The sequence below is a fragment of the Eubalaena glacialis genome, chromosome 11, assembly GCF_028564815.1.
Source record: "Eubalaena glacialis isolate mEubGla1 chromosome 11, mEubGla1.1.hap2.+ XY, whole genome shotgun sequence".
NCBI lineage: Eukaryota > Metazoa > Chordata > Mammalia > Artiodactyla > Balaenidae > Eubalaena > Eubalaena glacialis.
This window is the reverse complement of record NC_083726.1, coordinates 94,763,955-94,789,751: the sequence shown is the minus strand read 5'-3', so window position 1 is coordinate 94,789,751 and position 25,797 is coordinate 94,763,955. Positions and strand designations below refer to the sequence as shown.

The 25,797-nt window shown below is 37.2% G+C and overlaps 1 protein-coding gene across 3 annotated transcripts in view; it reads right to left on the bottom strand.

Annotated features, from left to right (window-relative positions):
• Positions 1–25,797, bottom strand: part of ITPR2 (inositol 1,4,5-trisphosphate receptor type 2) — a 521,178-nt gene that overhangs the window by 129,908 nt on the left and 365,473 nt on the right. Inside the window, exons 42-45 of one of the 3 annotated variants that reach the window (XM_061204256.1) lie at positions 25,467–25,667; positions 22,964–23,074; positions 18,859–18,954; positions 17,260–17,382 (exon numbers count right to left, since the gene is read on the bottom strand). In XM_061204256.1, coding sequence (XP_061060239.1) covers positions 17,260–17,382; positions 18,859–18,954; positions 22,964–23,074; positions 25,467–25,667 — 531 coding nt within the window. The remainder of the gene's footprint in view (positions 1–17,259; positions 17,383–18,858; positions 18,955–22,963; positions 23,075–25,466; positions 25,668–25,797) is intronic. The other 2 variants (XM_061204257.1, XM_061204259.1) reach the window with 2 other exon arrangements.

Here is a 25,797-nt window from a genome sequence, read left to right as displayed (position 1 = left end):
TGTTGAATTGATTACTTTGGAAAACTTCTCCCTTCATTTGTGTCAGTGTTGAACGTGTGGGAGTGATCAACTTTAAAAACGAGTTAAATACACACTTCTAGAATCAGGGATGCAGTCAATAAAATAGGGGGTGATGGAGGATGTCAAGGAAAACTTGCCCAAAGAAAGTGTTTCCTGTTAATACTGTATAGACAAATGTTTGTTTATTCCTTTTGGAGCTCATTTGTGGGCCCTCTTGCAGCATCCACTTAGGATCTGAACACGGCAGCTGTCTGAATTCGAGCCCTCCCCAACCCTAATGAGCTTGAGGAAGGCTGACGTGCTTCTCCTTCATGCTTCTGTCTCAGGAATCTGAGCGTGAAGGCCTTGCTGCACCTCCTGAGCCCACTGACATTTAATTAGCACCATTGCTGTGATCCCATAGCGTGCGTTACCAGATGGGAACCGTGGAGCACCACGCGGGCTGGGTACCAGCTGAAACAAATCCCTTGTCTGGCAGCTAAAGATCTGCTTGTGCAATCGGGAACCTATATTTCCTATTAGCCCTTTACTGGTCTGCTTTTGGGTAATGTGCTAAGAGCAGAGACAAACATACATGAGGAGCTTGCGGAAATCTTGGATGGACATTTTAAACAAAACACACACACGCAGACACCCACTTCTTCTGAAGAGCAACTGCAGTGCATTGAGGGTATAAATGAAGTTGCTCAGTGACAGCGCGACAGTTTGAGTTGTAACGCCACCAGTGTTTATCTCATCCTCCCTCCCCTCTAAGATTTAGAACGGATATTTCACGTTCATGCTGCTTAGGATAGGGATCAGAAGAGGATACATTGGCGAAGCTGTTTTGATTCACTGCTTCTCTGACTCTAACATGCACCGGGAGTGAATCTGCTTTTTAGGTATTAATCCCACAGCCTCCTCTGCTTCACTGCTGTCTGTTTAGGGCCCCCACTGCTCAGTATGGATTGCTCTTAGTGAGACTGTTGGTAACCTGCTAAGTGCCAAGTCCTGGGGTTGCGTTTAGGGCTGTACCTTGTGTATGGAGTTCCTTGGAGTCCCTGGTCCCCGGCTCCTTTGTGAGTCTCTCTCCTATCTTGCTTTCATGTCCCATTCGCTCAGATCTCTCATTCTCAACCGATACGTTTCTCTTTCTCCTCCTTTCCTTTAAAGTGTTCCATTTTCGATCTTTTTCCTCCTCTCATTCCAATTGCTTTTCCTGAGAAATTTCATATACACCCAGCACTTCCAATAGCATCAATATACTAATGTCTGTGCCCATCCATGTTCCAAGCCCAGCTCTCTTTCCTGAGAATCAGGTACCTATAATCAACAGCAGGTGAAACACCTCTGACCCAATATCCCATAAATTCCTCAAACACCAGAGGTCTAGAACCAAGCTTCTTCTCCCCGCATTCCACCTCCCAGCCTTCTCTATCTCCAGTCTTGTGAAATGCACCATCATCTAACCAGCCACTGACTCTACACCTGGCAGTTATCCAAGACTCTCCCACATTCCGGCTTTCCTCATGCCATTCCCAGAAATGAAGTGGAGTTTGCATTTATATGACGGTGATGGCTTCTCATTTCTCCAGGGATAAAGGCCAAACCCCTTAGGAGGCTCTACATGCCCTCTGACCTGACCCTGTCCACCTCCTCAGCCTCACCTCTGGCCCTCTCCCACTTTGTGCCCCAGCCATTCTGGTCTTCTCTTTTGGTTTGGTCCTTAGGAATTTTACATATAAATCAGTGAGAGGCTCCGGATTCTCACACTGCTGTAGGAGGTCAAAGAATACATGCCCAGGCAGGACAGAGTTATGGTTTTCGCTTGTTCTGATGCGAGTTATTTTTTAAAAAGACTCTTTCTGTTGATAAATAGCCCAGATTAATTCCTTTAATTTCACATAAAAGAAAATTAGGTGATAATCAGATTAGTTTGATAGCAGGAAGGTAGAAAGTTCAAAAGAGGCTGGATCTGGGTCAGGTGACCAGCCTCGGGGACAGTTAGGGAAGGAAGCTGATGAGGGCAAACCTCTGCAGCAGCTTCTTTGAAACTGTGACCTGCGGACAACTTGAATAAAAATACACAGGATGTACGGTAAGAAGCAATTTGGGGTTCCACCCCAGACCTATTCAATCCAAGTATCTGGGGACGGGGTCCAGGAGTTTGATGCCCACTACATTGTCAGAACCACTGCTTTGACCTCAACTTTAATACACAGCGTTTCCCTAGTTACGTACCAGATGGAAGCAGAATGTTACCTTTTCCCCAGCGAAGTTTCTTTATTCTGACCTCTAACCTCCACCCCTAGATCTGTGTCATTTCAAGTACTTGTGCCTTCATGTTCCGCTCTTCTGCTTCTGTTCTACTTGATTCATTCACACTCCTGTTACATACTTGATTCATTCATACTCTCAATCTGACGATTCAACCTACGCTGCCTGGTCAAATAGTTAGTCAACTGTCATTTAGGATCAGGCTTCCACTGTTCACAGAAGACTGAAATCACAGAATCATAGCAATGGAAAGAAAGAACCTCCAGTGAGTTCGTTTTTATCCAGGCAGACACTCTAAGTGTACGTCTCTCTGTTGTGTGTGTACGCATGTGTGTTACACTCATATACAAAGTGAATTGAATGTTATAAATATAAACACGAAAGATACTTGCAAATAAATGACTTATCAATTCTGACTCATAAAGGTTTTTCAAATGTGAGAAACTTCTGATTGTGAAGATTCTAAAAATCAGCTAAAGCAAGGGTTAGCAAACGATGGCTTGTGGGTCAAATCTGGCCTACCACCTGTTTTCTTAAATGAAGTTTCATTTTAACACGGCCATGCTCATTTCTTTACGTATTGTCTATGGCTGGTTTGGCACTAGAATGGCAAGTTAAGTGTTTGCAGCAGAGACTGTATAACTGGAAAAGCCTAAAATATTTACTATGTGGCCCTTTGCAAAAAGTTACCTATAAAAGTGAAAAGTAAAACACACTTGCAAATATTTTGCAGGTCTCATACAGCTGACAAAATGTTAGATATAGATAGATAGATAGATAGATAGGAAAAAAGATATATTTTGAACCAAACAATTTTATATCTCTAGAAGTGATATTATTTCATTGATAACACGAATCCCAACAAGGGACTTTCCAGAACTTTCCCCTACTTATAATTTCAAATAACTGCTTGGTTGTGATGTAAAAGGGGGACTTTTTTGGTCTGGCTGAGGATAACTATTTCAGTTTCTGAAACCTAACTTTTTAGTTCAACAGTTTATCTTCAAGCATTATTCTGTCACTATGGTGTCTCACTTTTCTGTGCCTCTGTAAGTAATTCTGAAACTCCAAATGCACCAACAGGCACAAAGCACATCACATTACTAGTAAGACGCACATACCTACAGAAGTCTCTTGGCTATTAAATCAGAAATATTTTTATTTTAGTATTTTCATACACAACCTTAATATTCTACCACTGGATCTATTGACCAAAAGAGTAAAGTGGATCCCTATGTCCTGCCATCCCATCCCATCTCATATTTCTACAATGTATCATTGGAATAAAGTGTCAGCTATATAGTTAACCTTTCTTCATTTATGTTTGAGCTGGAAAAACAAGTTAACCAATAAACATAGGCAGATACATGCAAGCACACACACAAACACATACATCCAGAATACTACTTGTGCTTTGACATAAGTGTTTTCATATTGGCTTACATGTTTACTAATTATATTTTCTCTTTTTAAAATTAAAAAAAATTTTTTAACATGTTTATTGGAGTATAATTGCTTTACAATGTCGTGTTAGTTTCTGCTGTATAACAAAGTGAATCAGCTATATGTATACATATATCCCCATATCCCCTCCCTCTTGCATCTCCTTCCCACCCTCCCTATCCCACCCCTCTAGGTGGTCACAAAGCACTGAGCTGATCTCCCTGTGCAATGCAGCTGCTTCCCACTAGCTATCTATTTTACATCTGGTAGTGTATGCTACTCTCTCTCTTCAACCCAGCTTACCCTTCCCCCTCCCCGTGTCCTCAAGTCCATTCTCTACATCTGTGTCTTTTTTATTCCTGTCCTGCCCCTAGGTTCTTCAGAACCTTTTTTTTTTTTTTTTTTTTTAGATTCCATATATATCTGTTAGCGTACAGTATTTGTTTTTCTCTTTCTAACTTACTTCACTCTGTATGACAGACTCTAGGTCCATCTACCTCACTACAGATAACTCCATTTTGTTTCTTTTTATGGCTGAGTAATATTCCATTGTATATATGTGCCACATCTTCTTTATCCATGCATCTGTCAATGGACACTTAGGTTGCTTCCATGTCCTGGCTATTGTAAATAGAGCTGCAATGAACATTGTGGTACATGACTCTTTTTGAAGTATGGTTTTCTCAGGGTATATGCCCAGTAGTGGGATTGCTGGGTCATATGGTAGTTCTATTTTCTCTTGGGTTCCTTTTTAATTGACCTACCTTTAAATACTTGCTTAGTAATGTCAGGTTATAAATTAGTGCATGAATAAAAGTATAATCATTAAAAGATCTTTTGAAGACTTGTAATAATGCTTTTGAGTTGGTGGATATCTTTAAAGCAGACTTCTGTGCCATTTGCCTTTGTGTTAGTGTGTTTAGTATTCTACCAAATCCTTAACGTCTCATTAACTTTATAGCAACATAAATAAGAACTAAGTACCCTAAGGAACAGCTTAGCAGAAACTTATGCTATATTTCAATAAATATTTTGACTGAATTGTTTTTTGGCACTTAAAACCCTCCAGAATTTGGTAAGATGTGTCCCTCCATTCTCCCTCTACATCTGCACCATGCTGCTTTCCATATCCCTTGATGTGGCGTCCCAGAGTTCCTCACCTCCATACACATATCATGATGACTATTACCTCTTCCTCTGCTCTTTCCTTCCCTGTGATGGAAATGCCTTCCTCTCTTTTCTCTGCTTATCTAAATCTTATCAATACATAAGGTTCATCTAAAATGTTAGCCCCTCCACAAAGCCCTCTACAGTAACACCAATATTAACCTATTTCCTTTCTAGTGATCTATGGCGCCTGTTAACTGTAATAGTCACTCATTTACTCACTCAATCAATCAAAAGTATTTACTGTATCAAACACAGTCCTATGCACTAGGCAACACATTAATGAATAAAACACAACTCCTGTCTTTGCTGAATTTGGAGTCTAGTGGCAACAAACAAGTAAACAGGCCACAGTAATTCAGTGATATATGTTCCATGATCAGAGTAAGCACAGTGTGTGATGGGAGCACACAGCACAGGCATCAACCCAGCTTTGGGTTAGAGTAATGAGAAGAAACTAAGGTTCTGGAGTCACAGGGTCTGGGTCTGTATCTAAGTTTAAAAGACTGTGGGAGAATCAAGAGTTTCATTACAAATATGTAAAGTGTGAGAGGCCTAAAAAGGCATTCAAATGCAGATCTCAAACAAGCAGCTGGATATACCAGTCTGGTGTTCAGAGGAGAGGTTCATGCTGACGATACAAATTGGGAATTTATTATGGTACAGCTGGTGTTTAAAGTCACTTGACTGAGTGAGATCCTCTAGGGAGGGAGTGTCGATTGAGAAGATGAGAGAGCCGTGGAATGGGTCCTAGAACACTCTGATTAGAACACTTCTGATAGAAGCAGGAGAGGAATGGCAGTCAGTGACAGAACCTGAGAAGAAGGGGCCGGGGAGGAAGCAGAAAGAGCAGAAAATCAATCGTGCTGCATGAAAGCTAAGTCTTTCAAGAAGAGAGCAGCCGACTGTGTGAAATATTAGTGACAGGACAAATAATGATGGAGTCTGAGGACAAACTGTTCGATTTATCCAGGTGGCGGTCACTGGTGACCTCGTTACGAGCTGTTCTGGTGGCATGGTCAGGATGAAAGGCTGCCAGGGATGAATTTAAGAGAGAACAGAAAGAGGAAATGGAGGTAGCGATTGTATACAACTTTTGATCGTTTTACTAAAAAAGGGAGCAGAGCTATGGGTCAATGGCCTAGGGGTTTTTTAGAGAAGCTGATTTGCCTGCTTGAATGCTGAGCAAATGATCGAGTACAGGGCAAAGTTATATCTCTGTTCCTCTAACTCCCTCTCTCTCCCTCTCTGTCTCAGCCACACACTCATTTTCCCATGCACACCTCTAACCTGAGATCCCAGAGCATCCCAGGGACACATCTTCCACAGGGCTGCAGAGCTGTGATTGTCTTTATGTCTCCCGGTAATAAAAGGTAAATTCCATGAGGGTAGAGACTATATCTCATTTTCACACCCTCGGGATTCCCCATCTGTGGCACAATTGATGTCTGTAACATACCTGCCCCAAAAGGAACAGGCAATGTGATCTCAAGGAGGATGACACCCCCACAAGAATACAGGCTCATTGAGCAAGGGATTTAGATCTGTTTGCTGAGAACACAGCCATGTTATAGTATGTGATCAATAAATTTACACTGAATTAAGAATGAATGGAGAATGAATTTAGCTGAGGAAAGTCATGAAAATAAATCTGATTAGCCTTAACACTGACAGAACACTTCTGATGCACCAGGCTCTGTCCAGGTGCTGGATTGTGTATGTAGGAATATTTGTGGAGACAATTGTCTATATAGCATCATGTGAAAATTTTTATTGGAAATTCAATTGCCTTTTATTATTACAGAGTATGCACGGCAACAGGATACAGCTAAGCTTTGTTTTTTTTTTTTAATCTAGTATCTGACAGACATTTTTAAATTACTAAGTTGTATTAATCTAAACCTCTATCATATCACCAGTAATTAATACTACTAGTGAGGGTTCCCTCAGTAAATGCCTATTAGCATTAGGTACAAAGAAGTGTTGTGCTTCACTAATAATCAGTATGGGTTTGTTTTTTTGGGGGAGGGATTGGGTTTTGGGTGGGGTTTTTTTGCATTATATATGTATCATGTAACTTAAATATTTCTTTTTTTGCCTTGGTTGCCAAGAAACACAGAATAATTAACGCTCAAAGTAACATTAGTTGGTAATAACCTATTTTATTACATCAAACTGCCTTTTGATAGCAACACAGAAAAATATCTTTCTTGTAGGGGAAAAATAGCTGATCCCGATTTTTCTATTTCTTTCAAAAAAGAAAACTTGCAGTTTTAAGTTTTCAGGCAAAGTTCCTTCAGTTGCTTACATTTCTACATATCTATTTGCCAAGACTAACAGCAGGTTTTTCACGTAGCTGGGCAATTAGGATAAGCCTATTTTCTGCGATTTGATAAAATAATCTCTTGATATTTAAAAAAGTTTTTTTTCAACTAAATTCACATATTGTAAAGTTTCTACATTATGAAAGTCTCTCTATGAAGTGAACTTACATATCTATTTTCAGAATGACTGTTGTATCGTACACACTTCACGTTTATTTATATTCAACTCAATTATAATTCAGAAGTGTAGATCATTATTTATCCCTAAGGACTAAAAACAGCTATGTTCATTTTTTTTCTGGTACGTTCTGCAGAACAGTTTAGAAAACATTGTTTACCACGCTGTCCTCTGCCCTTGTATACATTTCTCTGAGAATTAAGTATCAGTAATAAGTTGGTCATAAATGAATAGTATAGGTATGACTTGTATTGCCCATTATTTTTTACTCTTGGTTACCAAGAAGCTCAGAGCTACTACCACTGATAAACAGTGAGGATATTGGCCAAGACCCTTAGCATACTTAGATTCTTTTCCTTCTCAAGGCTTTGATCTTGTATTCTAACAGTCTAATTTTACAAGTGCATTTCTTATTCAATCTCAAATTCCTTTTATAAGTAGGTAAGGTATAAATAAATACATAAATATCCAGTAGCTGGTTAGTTACTTTGTTATATTATTTAAAACATAATCTATTCCGGTAAAAGAGCCATCATGGTGCAACTACTCTCTAGTTAGTGTCCAATAGATCTCTGAAAGTTTGCTCTGCAAACATAGCTCATGGATACTCATCATATTGTTTTAGAGAAAGCTGAAGTCAGAGAAGTTGAGTGATGTAATCAGCTAATGGAGAAAATACAGGGTTCGGGGTGAATAAGAGTTAAGCTGTTTGTACTATATTCTAGCCAGCAAATTACTGAGCTACAAGTGCCTCTGTGAGCTGAAAACCCAGCTGTGTTTTCTACTCTCTGCACTACAAGCAATAATAAAGATGACGAAATTGTTAGTTAAAACCCTTCAAAGACATTAAAGATGGAAGTTATGTATCCAATTACAAGCCCATCCTTCTACTTCTACAAATAAAGTAAATGAAGCAATGCTGATGACTACATATTAGCATAAGAAAACTGAAGCGGCAAAGAGGTGAAGCAGCCTAAGTCTCTAAGGAAAACATTTTAAGTAGTCTGAGCAATACATACATTTCATATGACTTCAGTATAAATTAAAATTTAGCTAGAGTAATGTATATGCGTATCCCTTAAAATGAATATAGCTCAAGCAACAGCAGCTCTGAGACCAAAATTCTAAGAAAAAACCCCAGATTAATGAGGACTATCAGGATATCTAGCAAATTCTGTCAGCATGACAGAAAGCATCCCAGTCCTTGAAACAGGATGGCAGTTCCTACCATCCTCTCTCCCCTGAAAGGAAAGAAAGAGATATTGGCTTTGGCTGGGGACAGGGTAACAAACCAAAGGTCTAAAATATGCTAGGAGATGTATGTATTTCCCTGCATGGAAAAAAATATATATATAGATGCAGCCCTGCCTGGTATCTCTAGCTCTCCTAGTAGATTTTGAATTCAATGAATGTAGTTGAAATTAGAGCAGACCTAAGGAGGAGCTGAAGAAACCGTGAAGGCCTCTTATGTTGCTAGAATTCAGACTGATGCTCTAATAATCATGTCACTAAGAAATAAATATAAATCTACCAAACATGAAATGTTAAGCAGAAAAATATTTGCTTCCACTGAACTTGGCTTCAAGATCCTCACAGCAGACTAACAATTAGAAGTCCAATTTCGATCCATTTCCTGGACTATATTTTTTTATCGCTCCCACTCACCATGAATCTGAGAGGTCATATAAATGGCTGTAATCCCAAGATTCTCTGTTGCTTGTTGAAAGATATGTAGGTGCCAATTTGAGGATTTAAATACCTAAGCATTCTTCCCTGGGATATTTTTCTTTGTGGGAAGTTTTTTTGTTTTGTTTTGTTTTTTAATGAGGCCTTACGGGTACCCAGATTTTGTGAATCTACTACTAATTATGTAGCCTAGACCTATACACGTGAAATAAAGAACAACTCTAGAATTATACACAGCATAAGCTAGTGTGAAAGAATGTATGCAGTTTGGGGTGAACATAATAGATATAAGAACTCAAAATAAAGAAAGATCATTGTTGATTGGAAATGGGGTAAGTAGGTTTCAATTTGAGTTTTAGAGGAACTAAGGTAATACTAAATGAATTTTAAGAACAGGAGGAGATATTAGTTCAGCGGAAAGGTGGCATCATGAATGAAAATAAGAAAAGTTCCTGACGAGGGAAGATATCATAGGGTCCTATTACGTAGGGTTTGCTGACATGACTGGCAAAGAATAAACTACAAAATTAAAAAGAAAGTCCATAGCAGTTGAATAAGATCCTTGACTGCCAGAATGCTAATATCAATTTTGTAGGATTCTATAAATCTTCCAGAGTACCTGCATTATATAAAAATATTCTCAGCACGCATGTACTTTTACAAGAAATTATTCCCCCAAACTCTTCTTGAGTATCTACCATAGCTAGGTATGTACTTGACACAGGAACAGAAAAAAATAACTGTCTGTGCACAAGGACTTATACTCCAGTGGGGAAAAATATCATTAATTTTGATTATGATACTTGATGATAATGATGATAACAGTAAAATATCTTTATTCAGTTTTTTATTATAATACTTAAATTATAAAATACTAAATTTTTAAAGTATATCATGTCCTACTCATTCATTCACTCATTCATGCAATATTTGTTAAATGCCTACAATCAGGGTCATTACAGTTATCAAAGACGTTGACTCAATTCAAATGATTGTAATTCATTTCATATAAACACATAAGTAGATACCACACAAAATCCTTACCAATATTCCCCAAAGAAGTTCCTTTCTCTAAAATATCTATGGTGCATAAGTCATTGCCTCTGCCTGGAATGTTGTCCCCCTTCCCCCTATTCTTCAAGATTTAGTTCAAGTGTCACCTCTTCCATGAATTCTCTCCTGACTCCTCAGGGAAGCGTGTCTTGTGCACACCTCCATTTTAACCTAAGTACATTCAGTTATAATGATTTATCTGTCTCCCTCTCCCCCCTCCGACACACACTCAATTGTGAGCTTTTTGATGGCATCTTTCTATCTTAGCAACTGAAGCAATGCCTGACATAAGAGGTGCTCAATAAATGTTCTTGAATGACTATCTTATAATAAATGAGCCTCGTCAGGTGCAGTGTTTGTGATTATTATAGTGTTCAAGTGCTGGTGGCTGGTTGAAGGTCCAGCTACACAGGTCTTTTATTCCTGTAAACATGCCAAGCTCATTGCCACTTTCCAGCCATCTGTGGGATGCTCCCCCACTCTGCCCCATTATATACTGCTGACTTTTGCTTTTTCACTTAGATCTAACTTCGGTTTCACCTCCCCAGAGAAAACCCTCTTGATCAGCCAATCTACAACAGCACCTCCTGAGTGTCTTTCATCACACCCTCTTCTCATTCACTGCACAGCCTGTGTCACTATCTGCTATCTCTGGTTCGTCTATTTGTCACTGCTCCCAGTCAGAATGTAAATGCCCTGAGAGCTGATCTCTTGTTGGTCTCCTTCACTACTGTATTCCTAGTATCTAGCACAGTGCCTGACATCTGGTAAAGCACTCAAAAGTCCATGCAACTGAATGAAAAAGGAATGAGAACTTTAGATCCTTTACTCTACAAGGGGCAAACTATGGCTCATGAGCTGCATTTTGCCTGCTGGTGACTTTTGCTTCGACTGCTCAGTGTTTTTCAAATTTTTGAATGAGTTGTCAATTTTTAAAAATTAGGAGCTTTCACTTTAAAATTTCAAAATTCAGACTTTTTGAAATAGTGAAAGAAGAGGAAATTCAGAGCCTGCAAGCCCAGTTGGAAAGTCGGAAGAGGTAAGCAACAGCTTTACCGTATCACCCCATCGTCCCAGCCTCACCTGCCCCCATATCACTCACTTTTGTTTGCCCCTGAAGGTGGTTTGGGTTTTGACCCTGATCTCTTCCAGTAAAGGTCGCACATGCCCTACATCACACTCACATAACTACTGCAAACCCTTCCCCCATGGACCGCTGTTACTGCTAAACCTTGGACTATGTCTTTAGAGTTAAATTAACACAAGAACTTACCTTTTTATTATTCCTGCATTATGACATGGAAAAATTACATAATTAAAAGCAAAAACTGAATTCATTATACACTAGAAGAAAATCTAGGTAAGTGTTTAACAGATCTCAAGGTGGTGGAAGAAAACTATCATTAAAACATTAAAAAGCAAATGAACCAGGATGAAGTAGATCTAACTACTGTGACTAAGATTTATTAACCTTAATTAAAGTTCACTAAGACAAAAATGAACCCCAACTGAAGAATGGGTAAACACATTTTCAAGTAATTCAGAGAATAAATAGAAATGACCAAATAACATATTAAAAGACAGTCTATTTTATTAGTAATCCAAAAGATGTGAATTAAAATGAGATCCCTTTTCATCTATCTCGTTAATTCATTCAACAAACATGTGTTGAGTGGTCACTATGTTCCTGACACTATCAACTTGGTGAAGCTTTTTTTAAATGGTAATAATTTTAAGATTCAGTAAGATGACTACCATCACACTGTGAAAAACAATTTTATAATGTGCATCAAGAACCATAAAATAGTTAGTTACTACCCTGCAACCTAGTAATTAAACTTCTTGGAATTTATCCTAGGCAAATAGTCAGTGTAGCAGACAAGGATTAATGTATGAGGATGTTATGGAATTTATCCTAGGCAAATAGTCAGTGTAGCAGACAAGGATTAATGTATGAGGATGTTAATCATAGCGTAATTTATAATATCAAAAACATTAGAAACCTAAATGTCTAACAATAAAGAGTGATTAAATAAATTATGGTACATTCAAACGATGAACAATTATGCAGACATTAAAATTACATTTTCAAAGACTATTTAATGACATGGGGAAATGCTGATGAAAAAATTTAAAGCCTATATTTAAAAAATAATTTCATATATCCAATGAAAGGGATCCATTCTTTCTCACCTTAAGAGCCAGGAGTTATTTTTGCTTTCCACAGGCTTGCTATATAATATTTCTCCCCATCCTGAAAAGCACATAACACTTCTCCCTATACTTAATTCTAGTAGGTATTGAAATAAAGGGCGTCACATGTTCATTGCAGCATTATTCACAATAGCCAAGATATGGAAACAACGTAGCTGTCTGCCAATGGATAAATGGATAAAGAAGATGTGGTATAGATATACAATGGAATCTTATTCAGCCATGAGAAAGAAGGAGATCCTTCTGTTTGCAAAAACCTGGATGAAACTTGAGGGCTTTACGCTTAGTGAAATAAGTCAGACAGAGAAAGACAAATCCTGTATAATATCACTTAGATGTGCTATCTAAAAATGACAAACTCAGAGAAACAGCGTAGAGTGGTGGTCACCAGGGTTTGGGAGGTGGGGGAAAGAGGGAGATATGGGGGTCAAAGGGTACAAACTACCAGTTATTAAGATTAATAAATTCTGAGGATCTAATGTACAGCCCAGTGATTATAGCTAACGATAGTGTATCATAAACTTGAATGTTGCCAAGAGAGTAGATCTTAAATGTTCTCACCACAAAAGAAAAATGATATTTATGTTACTGGATTGGGTGTTAACTAATGCTATGGTGGTAATCATTTTGCAACATATAAATGTATCAAATCAACATGTTATAACACCTTAAACTGATACAATATTATATGTCAATTATATCTCAGCACGACTGAGGAAGAAACGAAAGGAAACTAAAATAAAGTCTCAGAAAAACAGAAATCGCTACATGGAATCAAAGAAACAATATGACTTATATGTTAAACTTAATCTAAAGTACTGAGCAATGTTCTAGATTGCAGGCAGTGATTGTTCTGTAGAAAGACAGGAATAAAGAGAAACAACAGGAAGAAAGCAGAATATAAAAGACCAAAACTAGAGCAGAGAGAGGAGACAGAGACACATGAGAAGAGCGTGTGGAGGACAGAAAGTCTAAAACGGACACACAGCTGAATTTTAAGGAAATTCTCTGCACGACACTATGGTATTAGAACTTAAGAAATTCCCTTTTTGATGTATTTATAGTTCTATGTAGATCAGACAAGACACTTACAAGAAGCATTATTTTTTTCTTGTAACATCAACCACAGGAAGGGCCAAAAGGATGTCATGGTGGAAAAAGCAGAACTACCTCACTACCATGAAAAGAATAACAACAAAAATTGAAAGTCTGAGGGCACCAAAATAAACTGTCTGTACAAAAGATGATTATAGTAAAACAAGGAGGAAGTTGAACCTCAGTTTTGGAATTACTGAACTGTGCAAAGGCAGAAATCAATCTGCACGGTCATTAGCATGCCGGAGCCAAACGATTCTGCATTCGCAATGAAAACAGCCAAACCTGGATGCAAGAAAACTCTTGGAGCACAGCTACATGGCTACTCCTGAAGCAGTGTTTACAACCACTGTCTTTGGCATTTGTGTCTCAGTATGGGGGCTATTTGGACAACAGGGTCATAAGGAACTCAGCAACCATCTTTGGCCTCCTAAGAAACCAGCACGATATCCTGGCCTAGAGAAGGCCAAAGGAGTCATTTGTGGAAAGATCAAAAGAGCACAGAGGGCTCTCTTCTGGGTGAAAACTGAATTTTTCATTAAAATTGGTGGGAGGAGTCACCTCACAGAGAACACATTTATAAAGTGGCAAGGCAACAACTTCCTGTGTCACTGTAAGAAAGTGAGCAGACCTTTGCTTAACTGCACTGCTGGTTACATATACTGTTCCACATATTTTGCCATTCCTGTCCTTTCCTTGAGTTCCTAGAAGGGACTCCTATGGACTCTCGTTTCATGTTTACACTCTTACAATTTAACCAGAAGCCCTTAAGTATTCAGCAATTCCGAATCTCCTTCTTCCCCTCACTCAGTCTGACATTCTCCCTCTTCCTGAAGACGGGCTTTATTTATGTACCTCTATATTGTACCATCCCAGCTCTGCAAACTACCACTTTTCTAACATTTTGGTTTTCAGAAATTCAGAAACCTCTAGATAACCATTCAGACCATTTTCACATCCACTGTTTCATCTCTTCATTTCAGTAAGTTGTTTTTAACCCCTTGTGACTTTTTTTTTTTTTTTTCCAACTGCTTCTGAATTCCCACTCCTTGGATAATTCCACCATAATTGTTGAATTTAATCTGTTCTCTCCTAGCAGTTTCATAAACTCAAATCCATCAAAATCATTGACCTTATGCTGTCCTCATTTTTAACTTCTTTCATATTTTATTTATTTATTTATTTTTAAACTTTGGGTTTATTTATTTATTTATTTATTTATTTATTTATGGCTGTGTTGGGTCTTCGTTTCTGTGCGAGGGCTTTCTCTTTCTTTCTTTCTTTCTAGTTGCGGCGAGCGGGGGCCACTGTTCATCACGGTGCGCGGGCCTCTCACTGTCGCGGCCTCTCTTGTTGCGGAGCACAGGCTCCAGACACGCAGGCTCAGTAATTGTGGCTCACGGGCCTAGTTGCTCCGCGGCATGTGGGATCTTCCCAGACCAGGGCTCGAACCCGTGTCCCCTGCATTGGCAGGCAGACTCTCAACCACTGCGCCACCAGGGAAGCCCCTTCTTTCATATTTTAAATCATTATCTTTCAATCCATGACTAGCACTTGCATTCTTTATCCTTATTCTCCACTCTTCTCGACATTCACCTTAACCTGTTTTTAAAAATCTGTATTCTCTACTCTTACACTTAATCTGCTTAAAACTGGACTGACCTAACATAGGTCTTTTCTTGACGTTGATATTTTTATTGTTACTCATATTATAACTAGCAACATGAAACTGCATTTTTAAACGTTTTCTTCATGGTTATGAGGTGATCTGGCTCCAACATCTACTCCTCTATTTGTTCTAGGTCTGACTCGGCTGGTCTGGTTGTTCATTTCCCACTTAAAAGACACAGGGTCAGGTCGTGCTCGTGTAGCTGGGATAACCTTTCCAGACAGAGCAAGACTAGCTGTCAGTCAAAAGAACACGGGTGGCTGTATTCCCTGACTTCCTTCTTCTAAACTTTATTACTGCTCATTCTGCCCTTCTCTTTTTTGCTCTTTTCCTTCCACAATGCTACAGCTTCTGAAATAACTCCTTGATCATGTACCCATGCTGTGTCACTGTATTTCTATATTCATTCTAGAAGCCAATATGATTTTAATTCTCAGCTCGTGCTTTTTTTCCCTCTCTACTCCCATTCAGACTCTGGACAGTCCTTCTCTAGCTTGATTCAATTCCTGTCACCCAATTTCTTTCTCTCTTCCTTCCTTCCTCCCTTCCTTTCTTTCTCTTTCTTTTCTTTCCTTCCTTCCTTTCTTTCCTTCCTTCTTTCTTTCTTTCTCTCTCTCCCTCCCTCTCTTCTTCTTTCTTTCCTTTCTTTCTTCCTTTCTCTATTTTTCTTTCTTTCTTTCTCTTTCTTTCTATCCCTCTCTCTCTCCCTCCCTCCCTCCCTCTCTCTCTCCCTCTCTCTCTTTCCTTTCTTTCTTTCTCTCTCCCTCCCTCTCTTTTCTTTCTTTCTCTCTTTCTCTCTCTCCCTCCCTCTCTCTCTTTTTCTTTCTTTCTTTCTTTCTTTCTCCCTCTCTCTCTCCCTCCCTCCCTCTCTCTCTCTCTTCCTCTCTCTCTCTCTCTCTCTCTTTCTTTTCCACATCCTAAATCTCTGTGTTCTACCTCCTTCAGTGTGCCCTTCATCTTAACTTTCAGTTCCTCAATACCTAAAATTCTCTCTTGTCTTCCTAGCTGTAACCCATTTGCCCTCACCTTTTTCTGTTCTATATGTGCATTTTGCTATACTGTGAGAGACCTAAAAATCTTCTCAATGGTGCAACTATATTACAAAATGATACCAGCTTCTTGTATTAATATCTTTTAGAATTTGACTCCTTCCCTGAATTTTTTGTAAAAATTATATTCAAGGTTGCATACATTAGGCAGTTACACAAAGGACAGAGAAGGGCAATAACTGTCTAAAGAGGAAACTTTTAACACCTTAAACTCACAGAGTGCTGTATGTCTATTACATCTCAATAAAACTGGAAAAATTTAAAAACTAAAAAAATTAATCTACTCAGAGTCTTACTTATAGCTACCAATGTTTGTTCAATTATCTGGTAAGATGTACAGGGAAGCAGGAAAAGGAAGAGATTGTCAGTGGGAGAAAATGACTAGAAAGAGATTGGGAAAGTCTAAAAGTTTGGACTTCATCCTGTAAGAAAATGAGAGCTATATAGATAAAATCAAATGGGCATATGTCATTTCAATTTTTTAACTTCTAAAAACTCTGCATTAGAGGATGCAAATTTAAAGTTGATCTTCAGGTTAATGAAATTAAATTTATCAAATAAAATTTATCAAGCACCTGTTTTCACAAGTTACTATAAAATAGAAATGGTTTTCCTTCAAAAGACTATAAATTTAGCCTTATATTTATTAGAAGTCCAATAAAACCCAGTTAGAGGCTGCCACTTTATAGCTTCTGCAGGAAACACGCCAACCTACAATTCAAAGAGGCCAGAAGGCTGTTTTGACCTGAATGCAATCCCTTACTTCATACTCTCTATCTTCTCAGTAGCCTCTTTCCTCTCTCCTTCAAGACTTCCATCTGTTGCTGTGGTTTACCTATTCCTCAGGCTCTGACATGGGATTGTCTCCTCCCTGCTAGCCCAGTTTTTGGTACCAAGTATTGTTTTCTTGTGGACCAGCCCCTAGCACAGCCCTGGAGGCACCATCAAGCATTCTGGGAGCTTTTTCTTCTCCTTGACCCAGAGCAAGGAAGGCAAGTGCTGAAAAAATGGAGGGACCAGAACTTGAAAATATGATAGCAAGCGTTGACACAAGACATGATTGATAAGATTAGCAAAACAATATAAAGATATAAAATGTGACACCTGATGGGCCAGAATATAGATATTGTGTCCAACATCTTTTGGGGAAACACCATCATCTCCGCCCTCATCATCCCCGTGATCGCATTCCAATCCTTGGTTATAGGCATTCTTCACCACATCCACCTATCAAAAAACAAAGGGGAACAAGAGGGCTTGAAATGCCACAAACAACATGCATTTCCATCATCTATGAGGTGTAATTAAAAATTGGAATGCTTCCTAAGACTTGAAAAGTATAAAAGAATTCTAAATGAAAACAGCCTTGGAAACCATCTGTATTTAAATGAATATGGAAGTATTTTCCTACAATATTCCCTGTTTTCTTTGCAAAATTTGGCTTTGGTTTTTTAATGTTGACTATGCCAAAGTTCCCATCAACTGGGAGATGTTGGAACCCTGATAAGCATCCATTATTTATTAAGGGCCCACTAATAACAAGAACACTTGGTGCTGGACACCATTCTCTGCCCTGAGGACCCAACAGTGGATACAACAGAGTATCTGCCCTCAGGGAACTTACTGTCAGCAAATCAAGAGGCCAACACAACTGTGAGGCACTCAGCAAGCACAGGGCAGGGGCACTAACTCAGGCAAGAAGTTGAGGGTAGGTCACCAGGAGGAAGTAGATGATGGGATAAAAATGTTGTAGGCAAAGGAAATGGTATTTTCAAAGGGCTATTGTGCAGAGATATTGTCGAATGAATATATAACTCACCGCCCCATTTAACCATAAGGATAAGGAATGCCTTGCTCCTCTTAGCCCACTGCCTTCCATGGATGGAGTTTTTTGTTTTTGTTTTTTGCAGGTCCTATGCTCTCATTAAATGTATGTTAAATCAAACTGCATCTTATCTTTCTCTTTATCTGCCTTCTTTGAATCCATCCCTTACTATTAAAGAGAGCAAAAGAGTGCCTTCATAGGTTTCCCCATAGCACCAACAGTGGTGTTTTTAAGACTGGGACTTGGTCATTGGGGCACTGGCTTATATGGTTCGAGAATGTTCTCAATGCTTTTGAAACCCAATGATTTTAAAGCATGACGATATTTCTTCATAATTTCCATGTCACAAGTGAGGAGGAAAATGTAACTTCTATAATAGGAAGACACACTAATGATCTCTGTGGAATTCCCAGCAGGTCTCCACACAATTTCCTCTAGGCTGAGTACTGTGTAACATTTTACTAATAAGAACAATTACCAAAGATATTTATTTTGTTTTTATTTTCAGAAAGAGGTATAAATAAAATTTTTGAGGGGTACAAACATTTTTATATACCTTCTTCACCTATATTCCAATAAACAAACTAAAGCAAAATTTTTTTCTGGCAAAAAATAATTTGCAGATAGTTTAGGCAAGTGTGAAAATCTAGTTCAGAAAAGCACTTAAAGTGGATAAAGCCAATGAAGAAATAAGGACCCAAATCACACAGGCCTTCGCTATCATGGGGCTTCTGAGGTATTTGTAATAGCAGGTCTTGATGTGCCATTGTGCCTTGGTAGAGCAGTGAAAGCCACTAGACTTTTCCCCTGACATGCATACTATAAATTGTCCCTTTTAGGTTACACATTATTAACACAGCTTTCAAAAGTTTTCTTACCAGTTCTCTGGGTCTCATGTTAAATAGAATTCTTTCTGCATTCTCACTGTCATGTCTACTTTCCATGATGGCCAGCAAAAGCTTGGAGGCATTGTTCTAGAGATACAGATTGAGTTGATACACATGAAAGGTCTATTTCATGGATTAATGGTCCCCTCAATTTGTTTTAATTGAGATTATCAGGACTATTTTTTTTTTTAAATCAAGCAGAATTTTAAACTGCTAATTTTGTTTGGCTTATTAACATTTTAAAATAGAGTATTTTACTTTATTGTTAACACAAAATAAAAATAATGAATATGAGAGACATGTTACAAAGGATATTTTAAATATTGGTGAAAAGGAATTTTAAACACAAAATTGAGTTTATATATAATGCATTAAAATCTAATCATATCTTCCTTGACTATTTCCTAAATAGGCATTTCTATGATGAAACTTTAACAAGACACCAGTATCAGCGACATATTTCACAAAAATGGCATATAATTTACAAAGAATTTGGCATAATTGTTTTAACATGAAACATTAACACATACTAGCAAATCAAAATTTTAAATAAATTTGAGCAATGATTAGTGAAAATTAATCTATAAAATTCTAAATTCATGAGTTTGAAACAAAATATTTATTGATAACAGTTTATTAGTCTCCCTACATGGTAGTATATATGCAACATTTTTACCATCTGGGTTGTAAAAGAATAATATTTTCTATTTCTGTTTAATAGAGAATAAAAACAGCTTATGTTATCTTTGGTGTTTTCTAATTTGGTTTATAAATACATTGTCTCAAACATGCTTACCTATAGAAATCAAAAATCTTTCTGATACAGCCAATTTATTATCCAAAATGGGTACAACATAGTTACACACCGTCTTGCAACACAAAGTACAATATCCTCAACAATTTGAATGATGTTTCTTTTTTTTTAAGTCTTTATTGAATTTGTTACAATATTGCTTCTGTTTTAAGTTTTGGTTTTTTGGCCGCAAGGCATGTGGGATCTGAGCTCCCCAACCAGGGATCAAACCCGCACCCCCTACACTGGAAGGTGAAGTCTTAACCACTGGACCGCCAGGGAAGTCCCTGGAATGATGTTTCTTTATACTGTGTTTTCAATAGCACTGCCCTAGAATTGTGGCAAACTGCAAGATGATAAAAACGACCTGGGAGATATTTCTATAGTGTTTTTGTAATATTCACTTAGATAAAAATCTCAACCTCCACACACGCAGAGCCAAATGGCTCTAAGATGCTTCTTAGTGACTCAAAATTAACATCTTATGGGATGAAAACTTAAATTGAATCAGTTGTTTGGTGATGTAGGCATTCACAATACAAATTTTGTTAAAGTTGTGCAAATTAATTACACTGGATATTTTTAATACCAAATTCTACCCAACTATTTTTCTTTCAGAAATACAGCCTATTGATTAAATGGCTAATATTAGTAACGATGATGATAATGTGATGGTGATGATGATACCAACGTCACTAACCCATCCTAAAAAGATGTTAGGATTTTGTGGGAAAGGTAGCATTATTTTTTCTGTTCCATTTTCAATTTTTACAGATTTGTACTAATCCTAAAATTCCTTTTTTATAACCTAGCATCCCATATAAACAACATACCTAAAAAAATAAGGCTCCAGTGTTAGTGGAGAGCTTAGATCCTTAGAGCAATACTAATTGACCCCACAGAATTGAAAACTAAAACCCTGGCAACGCTAACAGTACTCCCTAATGAACCTCAGTCAGCAGGCCCAATACATAATAGCTTAAAAATACATCCAATTTCAGAATGCTATTGGCAATACGGTATTTTTTCTGACCAATCTTTTTCATACTATGTTGCAGGAATAGAAATCTTGTAAATGACTTACTGAAATTTGAATCAATTTGAAAGTACAAGAGCCTATATATGCTAAGAAATCAAATTCATGTGTGTTAATAGAGGATTTTCTTCCAAAGGAAGCTGGAGTTCTTAGAAGAAAAAAAACAAACAAAAAACCAACAATAGTAACAAAAAAACCTACCTATTTATAAACTCAGCACTTTATAGTCCCAGATCAGTTATGAAATATAAATTAAAAGGGACAAGATATATGTATGAGAAAATTCATAAAATGGTATAGTAAATTAGTAAAGTTAAATATACTTAAAATTATAACTGGTTAAGTAATTAAATTTAAGGGTGAATGGTATAAAATAAAACCTTAACATTTGTAATATGGAATCTCTATAATGTTCTGGAGAATTTATAATTAAAAGGATACTACCTATACCTTCTAAAATTTGCCAATATACTATATCATTCTGTCTTACAAACATTCTCCTATTGGCCATTATGTACAAAGCCTCATGGATTGTTTAGAAATGTACACTCACCTCTTTCTTTAAGTAGAAAACTATGAATATTTCAAGTCAAATTCATTCATTTTGTATTTTATACATACCTTGATCTATCCAACTGTCATATTGTGAAAAGGTATATATAAATTATGCCTAGAAACATAAATGAAATTTTAAATGACCCTTTTTCAAAAAGGATTTCCATTTGAATAGCCAAGAGTATCTTTGTACTGTTAAGTCATACCCTATCATTTAATTTAGGTTTTTTTACATAGGTCTGGATTTGTAAATAATCTGTATGTCTATACTTTGACAAATCCTTCAGTATTTTCCCCTATTAAGTTATGTCAATTAAGAGTGAGACTTAGGGACTTCCCTGGAGGACCAGTGGTTAGACTCTGCACTTTCACTGCCGAGGGCCCAGGTTCAATCCTAGTAGTTGGGGAACTAAGATCCCACAAGCCTCGTGGCATGGCCAAAAAAAAAAAAGAGAGAGAGAAATTTAAAGGTATAGTCTCTAGGTAAATAAAGGATTTAAAAAGCCTGTTTCTTTATGAATTATGGTTAAAAATGAATTCAAGACATAATAATTTTTTTCTAGTAATTCAAATTAAGCTGTCTGTTATACAGGCCTAGGCTGTTTTTACTAAGTGAAGCATGAAGCTAATTAGGAAAAGGACACACGTTCAATCTACATAAGGGATCACCTTCTTTCTAATCTATGACGATAAATACCCAAAGATTATATATATTGCAAAGGAAAATAGTGAACTTATCTCTTTGTTTGCTTATTAAGGGCCATTAGCACAATCTCCACATAAGTAGGATATATATATATAATATATATTCCATTATATATCTAAATCTATATTTAGAAACATAATTATAGAAATATCATTTCTATTCTTCTTGGCCATAAATTTACCCATTAAAAAGTTAAACTTTATTCTCTCTATGATATTGGATCGACCTGTCTTTACAGAAAAATTTTATTTAACCAATGATTTTTAAACCTGTTTAACACTAAACATATGTGGTCTTTAATAATTCATCTCAATTGAATAGCATGCCTTTATATTTGAGATTATATAGTTTCTTGTGTATATTCATTTATCTGTTTCTACTTGAACAAAAAGTTGAAGAAATTTTTTTCAAACTGCCATTGTGCTCCTGACCTCTGATAAATGGAACTGCTGGGAAGTATGCTCATGGTTTAAGCTGAAGCACCTCCTCAAAGGGAGTGTGAAAATGGCTTAGATTATTTGGGGAAAAAAATAAGATTCTAATATATAATAAAAAAAAAACAACTTTTAGAAAGTAGAGAGACATAAAACTAAAATGCAGCCCTCCTCTGACATAGTCTCATTAATTGTGACCTGCTAGATAGAATTCTGTAGTCAAGATGAATTAAAAATATATGGGATAGTGAATGTTCAGAACCTTTTGCTCCTCTATATAATGAAAAATAGAAAATAAAAGCAGAAGAAAAGCAACAAAACAAAGTGGCTGCCTAAAAAATGTTCCAGTGAAGTACCCTCCAACTAACATTACCTCAAATCTTATTTGACACTTTATCAGGAATTTAGTGCTCACTGTGCTTTTACTATCCCTTTCTGCCAATTCATTAGTTGAAGATACGATAATACCTTGCTTTTTACAAGACCTACTTGAAGCTTTAGAGCCAACTCTGAAAGGGAGTTTTATATAGAGAATGTCACTTCCCCCCCGCCGAATAGTGGATTTACTCTACCTTTAGTTGGAGCACCAGGTCCATTCGATATTTACCGAGAGGGTTTATGTCATTTAGAATCAAAGCAATGATGATATCAATCCCATTAGATTCATGAGTAGCAATACATGTCTAGGAAACAAAAATGTTTATAAAATAACACTCTATTTATGACATAAGAGCACTAGAAGCCATGACATAAAATTACAGAATCACCTTAGCTTTTCGACTTTTAAAATATAATTAAAATTTAACTTTGACATTAAGTCTAAGATAAGTCAAAGGTTTAACTTTAACTTATTCTTTTGCATAGAGTCTGACTATTAGTTGATTAGTATTAGTTAAATGGCTTTGTATGAAGAACACAGAGATAGACATTGTATGAAACAGGTATCTTTTCAATGAACCATTTTAATAGAATTTCAAAAAACAATGGTTAAGTAAAACACTCAGTCAATAAATTTTAATATGCCCTTCATTAGAAGAATTCCTTAAATTTAGAATTTTAAGATCTGATCTATCCAGGCTAAGAGAATATTCCTATTTATAAAAGGAATGCACCCCTTATGCCCAAGGTTTGTAAGTAAACTTTATTGGAAATGATGTAGCAACTTCATTTATCTGCTACTTAATGCTAAATGAGTAACAAGTGATGCTGTTGATCATTCTGGGTGGCAGCAGACAGGGAATACAGGCACCTCCTGATGTTTTGGAGACATCTTGTCAATTATGGTGGTTGAGGGAAAAGGTCAGCAGATTCCTTAAACTTAAGTGATTCACAGAGGAATCTGACTTGAGAAAAGCTTATAAAATATCCTGAGAGATAAATGTCAGTATTTTGAAGGTTAGGGTCCACTGTGCTAGGACTCCGAATTTAATTCATTTTATAGGACTTGAAAATCAGGAACTTGTGGGTTGGAGTCTGTGGAACATCTTACCACGCAGCACCCACTGTCAAGGTGTCTGAAAAATTGAAACCCACGTAAGATAAATGAGAAAGTAAAATCAAGGTGACTCTGAAAGGACCGTTATTTTTCAGAATGGGCTTCATTTCTCCCTTTATACAAGGAAATTTTTACTCCCCTGACACCCAAGAGAGGTATTTTCCATCCATCTTCTACATCTCTTGAGGTTCTGATTGTTAAAATGTTTGCTAAACTTAGAGGGAATCAATTTGCAGACCGTTTCCAGAATTTGCTAGCCACTTTCTTTCTTTCCACACACTTCCAGAGCACGGGGTTCACAGTAAGTATATTTCTAGAGTATACGGGATTCATGCTATTTTATTATTAATTTCTACTTTTAGAGCTTACCTGATTTAGTAAAAAACCAAGAGTGGAGAATACCTGTTTTCTGTTATAGATATACATGATTTTAACCAACAACAAAACCAAATCTTTGAATTTGCATATATTTCCTTAACTTTAAATCAACAGTTAGGTTTTCTTGTATTGTTGCCCTAGGAGAGGGAAATATAATACAGAGCAAAATCCACAAACTCTTTCACCATGTCACATGCATATTACGGGGGGGAAGAAGTATGCCCCTAACAAATTATTTATGTCAATAATTGTGTTTTTGTTCTACATACCTATGTATTTACATGTATGTGTGTGTGCATTTTTGTACATATACATCATATAATTCGCAATAGAAAAGCAAATTACTTTTTTCACTTTTCTATATTAAGCACTGATATTTGGTCTCAATGGCTTCTTTAAAATTAATATCCAGAAATGTTTGTGACTTGAAAACTCTTCCTTCCAGGGTGGATCCATGCTTGTGATGGTAGCCCTGTAACAACCTGTGTGGATGTGAACAGTCAGTAAATTCCAGGGTGCCCCCCTCTTTACTAGCCCAAGTGTTCTACCGTCTACTCCTTCTATGTGCCTGTGATATCCAAGAAAATGGAATCAGAGACAAACACTCTGGAAAAAGGAGTCGAAACTTTGCCCTGGAAAATGTAATACAGTTAAAAGCGCACTCTAGGCTAAACCACAAGTCCTCAGTTTTAAGAATGGCCCTACAACTTACAGATTCAGTTACTCTGAGACTCTGGAACACCACCTGATTTCTGAGTCAGAACCTATTCATCAGCAAAATGGGGGCACTATTACCTATTTCATAAGTTTACTGTGAATATAAAGGAGATAATATACACAACCCACTGCAGTGGAGCCGAAGAAACCAATGGGAGTTGGTGCCACAAATCCTGAAAAGATTGACTAAAGATGAAAACTGATCAATGATGAAAAAACGTATTTTACTCTTTTTGATAACTCTGATTTTTATCTGGAATATTTTCATGGGAATTTCCTTTTATGGTGAAATTAAATTAAAATATGGCATAGTATTTGTTAGTCCATAATTCAGTCTTTGTATGTTTTGTTAGGAAAGTAAAAATATCTGGCAAAGCAAGAAGAAAGATCTTTTATATGCACACAAAGCTTGGCTCCTTCACCAATCTGATCCTTTTGCTGACTGGTCAGAACACTTGTGCGTGAAGGACTGCTTTCACAGTTACCTGATTTTCATGGCATGGGCCCTGGCAATACTCAGTCAAGCTCTCCAGAGTCTGGTTGACCAGCACTACATTCTTCTCATTGATGTAGAGACCCAAGAGGCCCAGGCCACCTGTCGTACTTCCACAAATGCAGTCCAAAAACTGAAGGGTCTCACAGACAAGGTTGTAATTTGTTTTGTTGTTTTGATTCCTCAAGAAATTCTAAAGGCAAAAGAAAGCATACCTGAAGCATTAAAAAAAAAAAATCACTATGCTAATTGTTTTCAGTTCTCTCCCTATGAGTGTTTTTCTAACTCAAGAGGATCCCCGTGGCAATGTGCAATGGAATTGC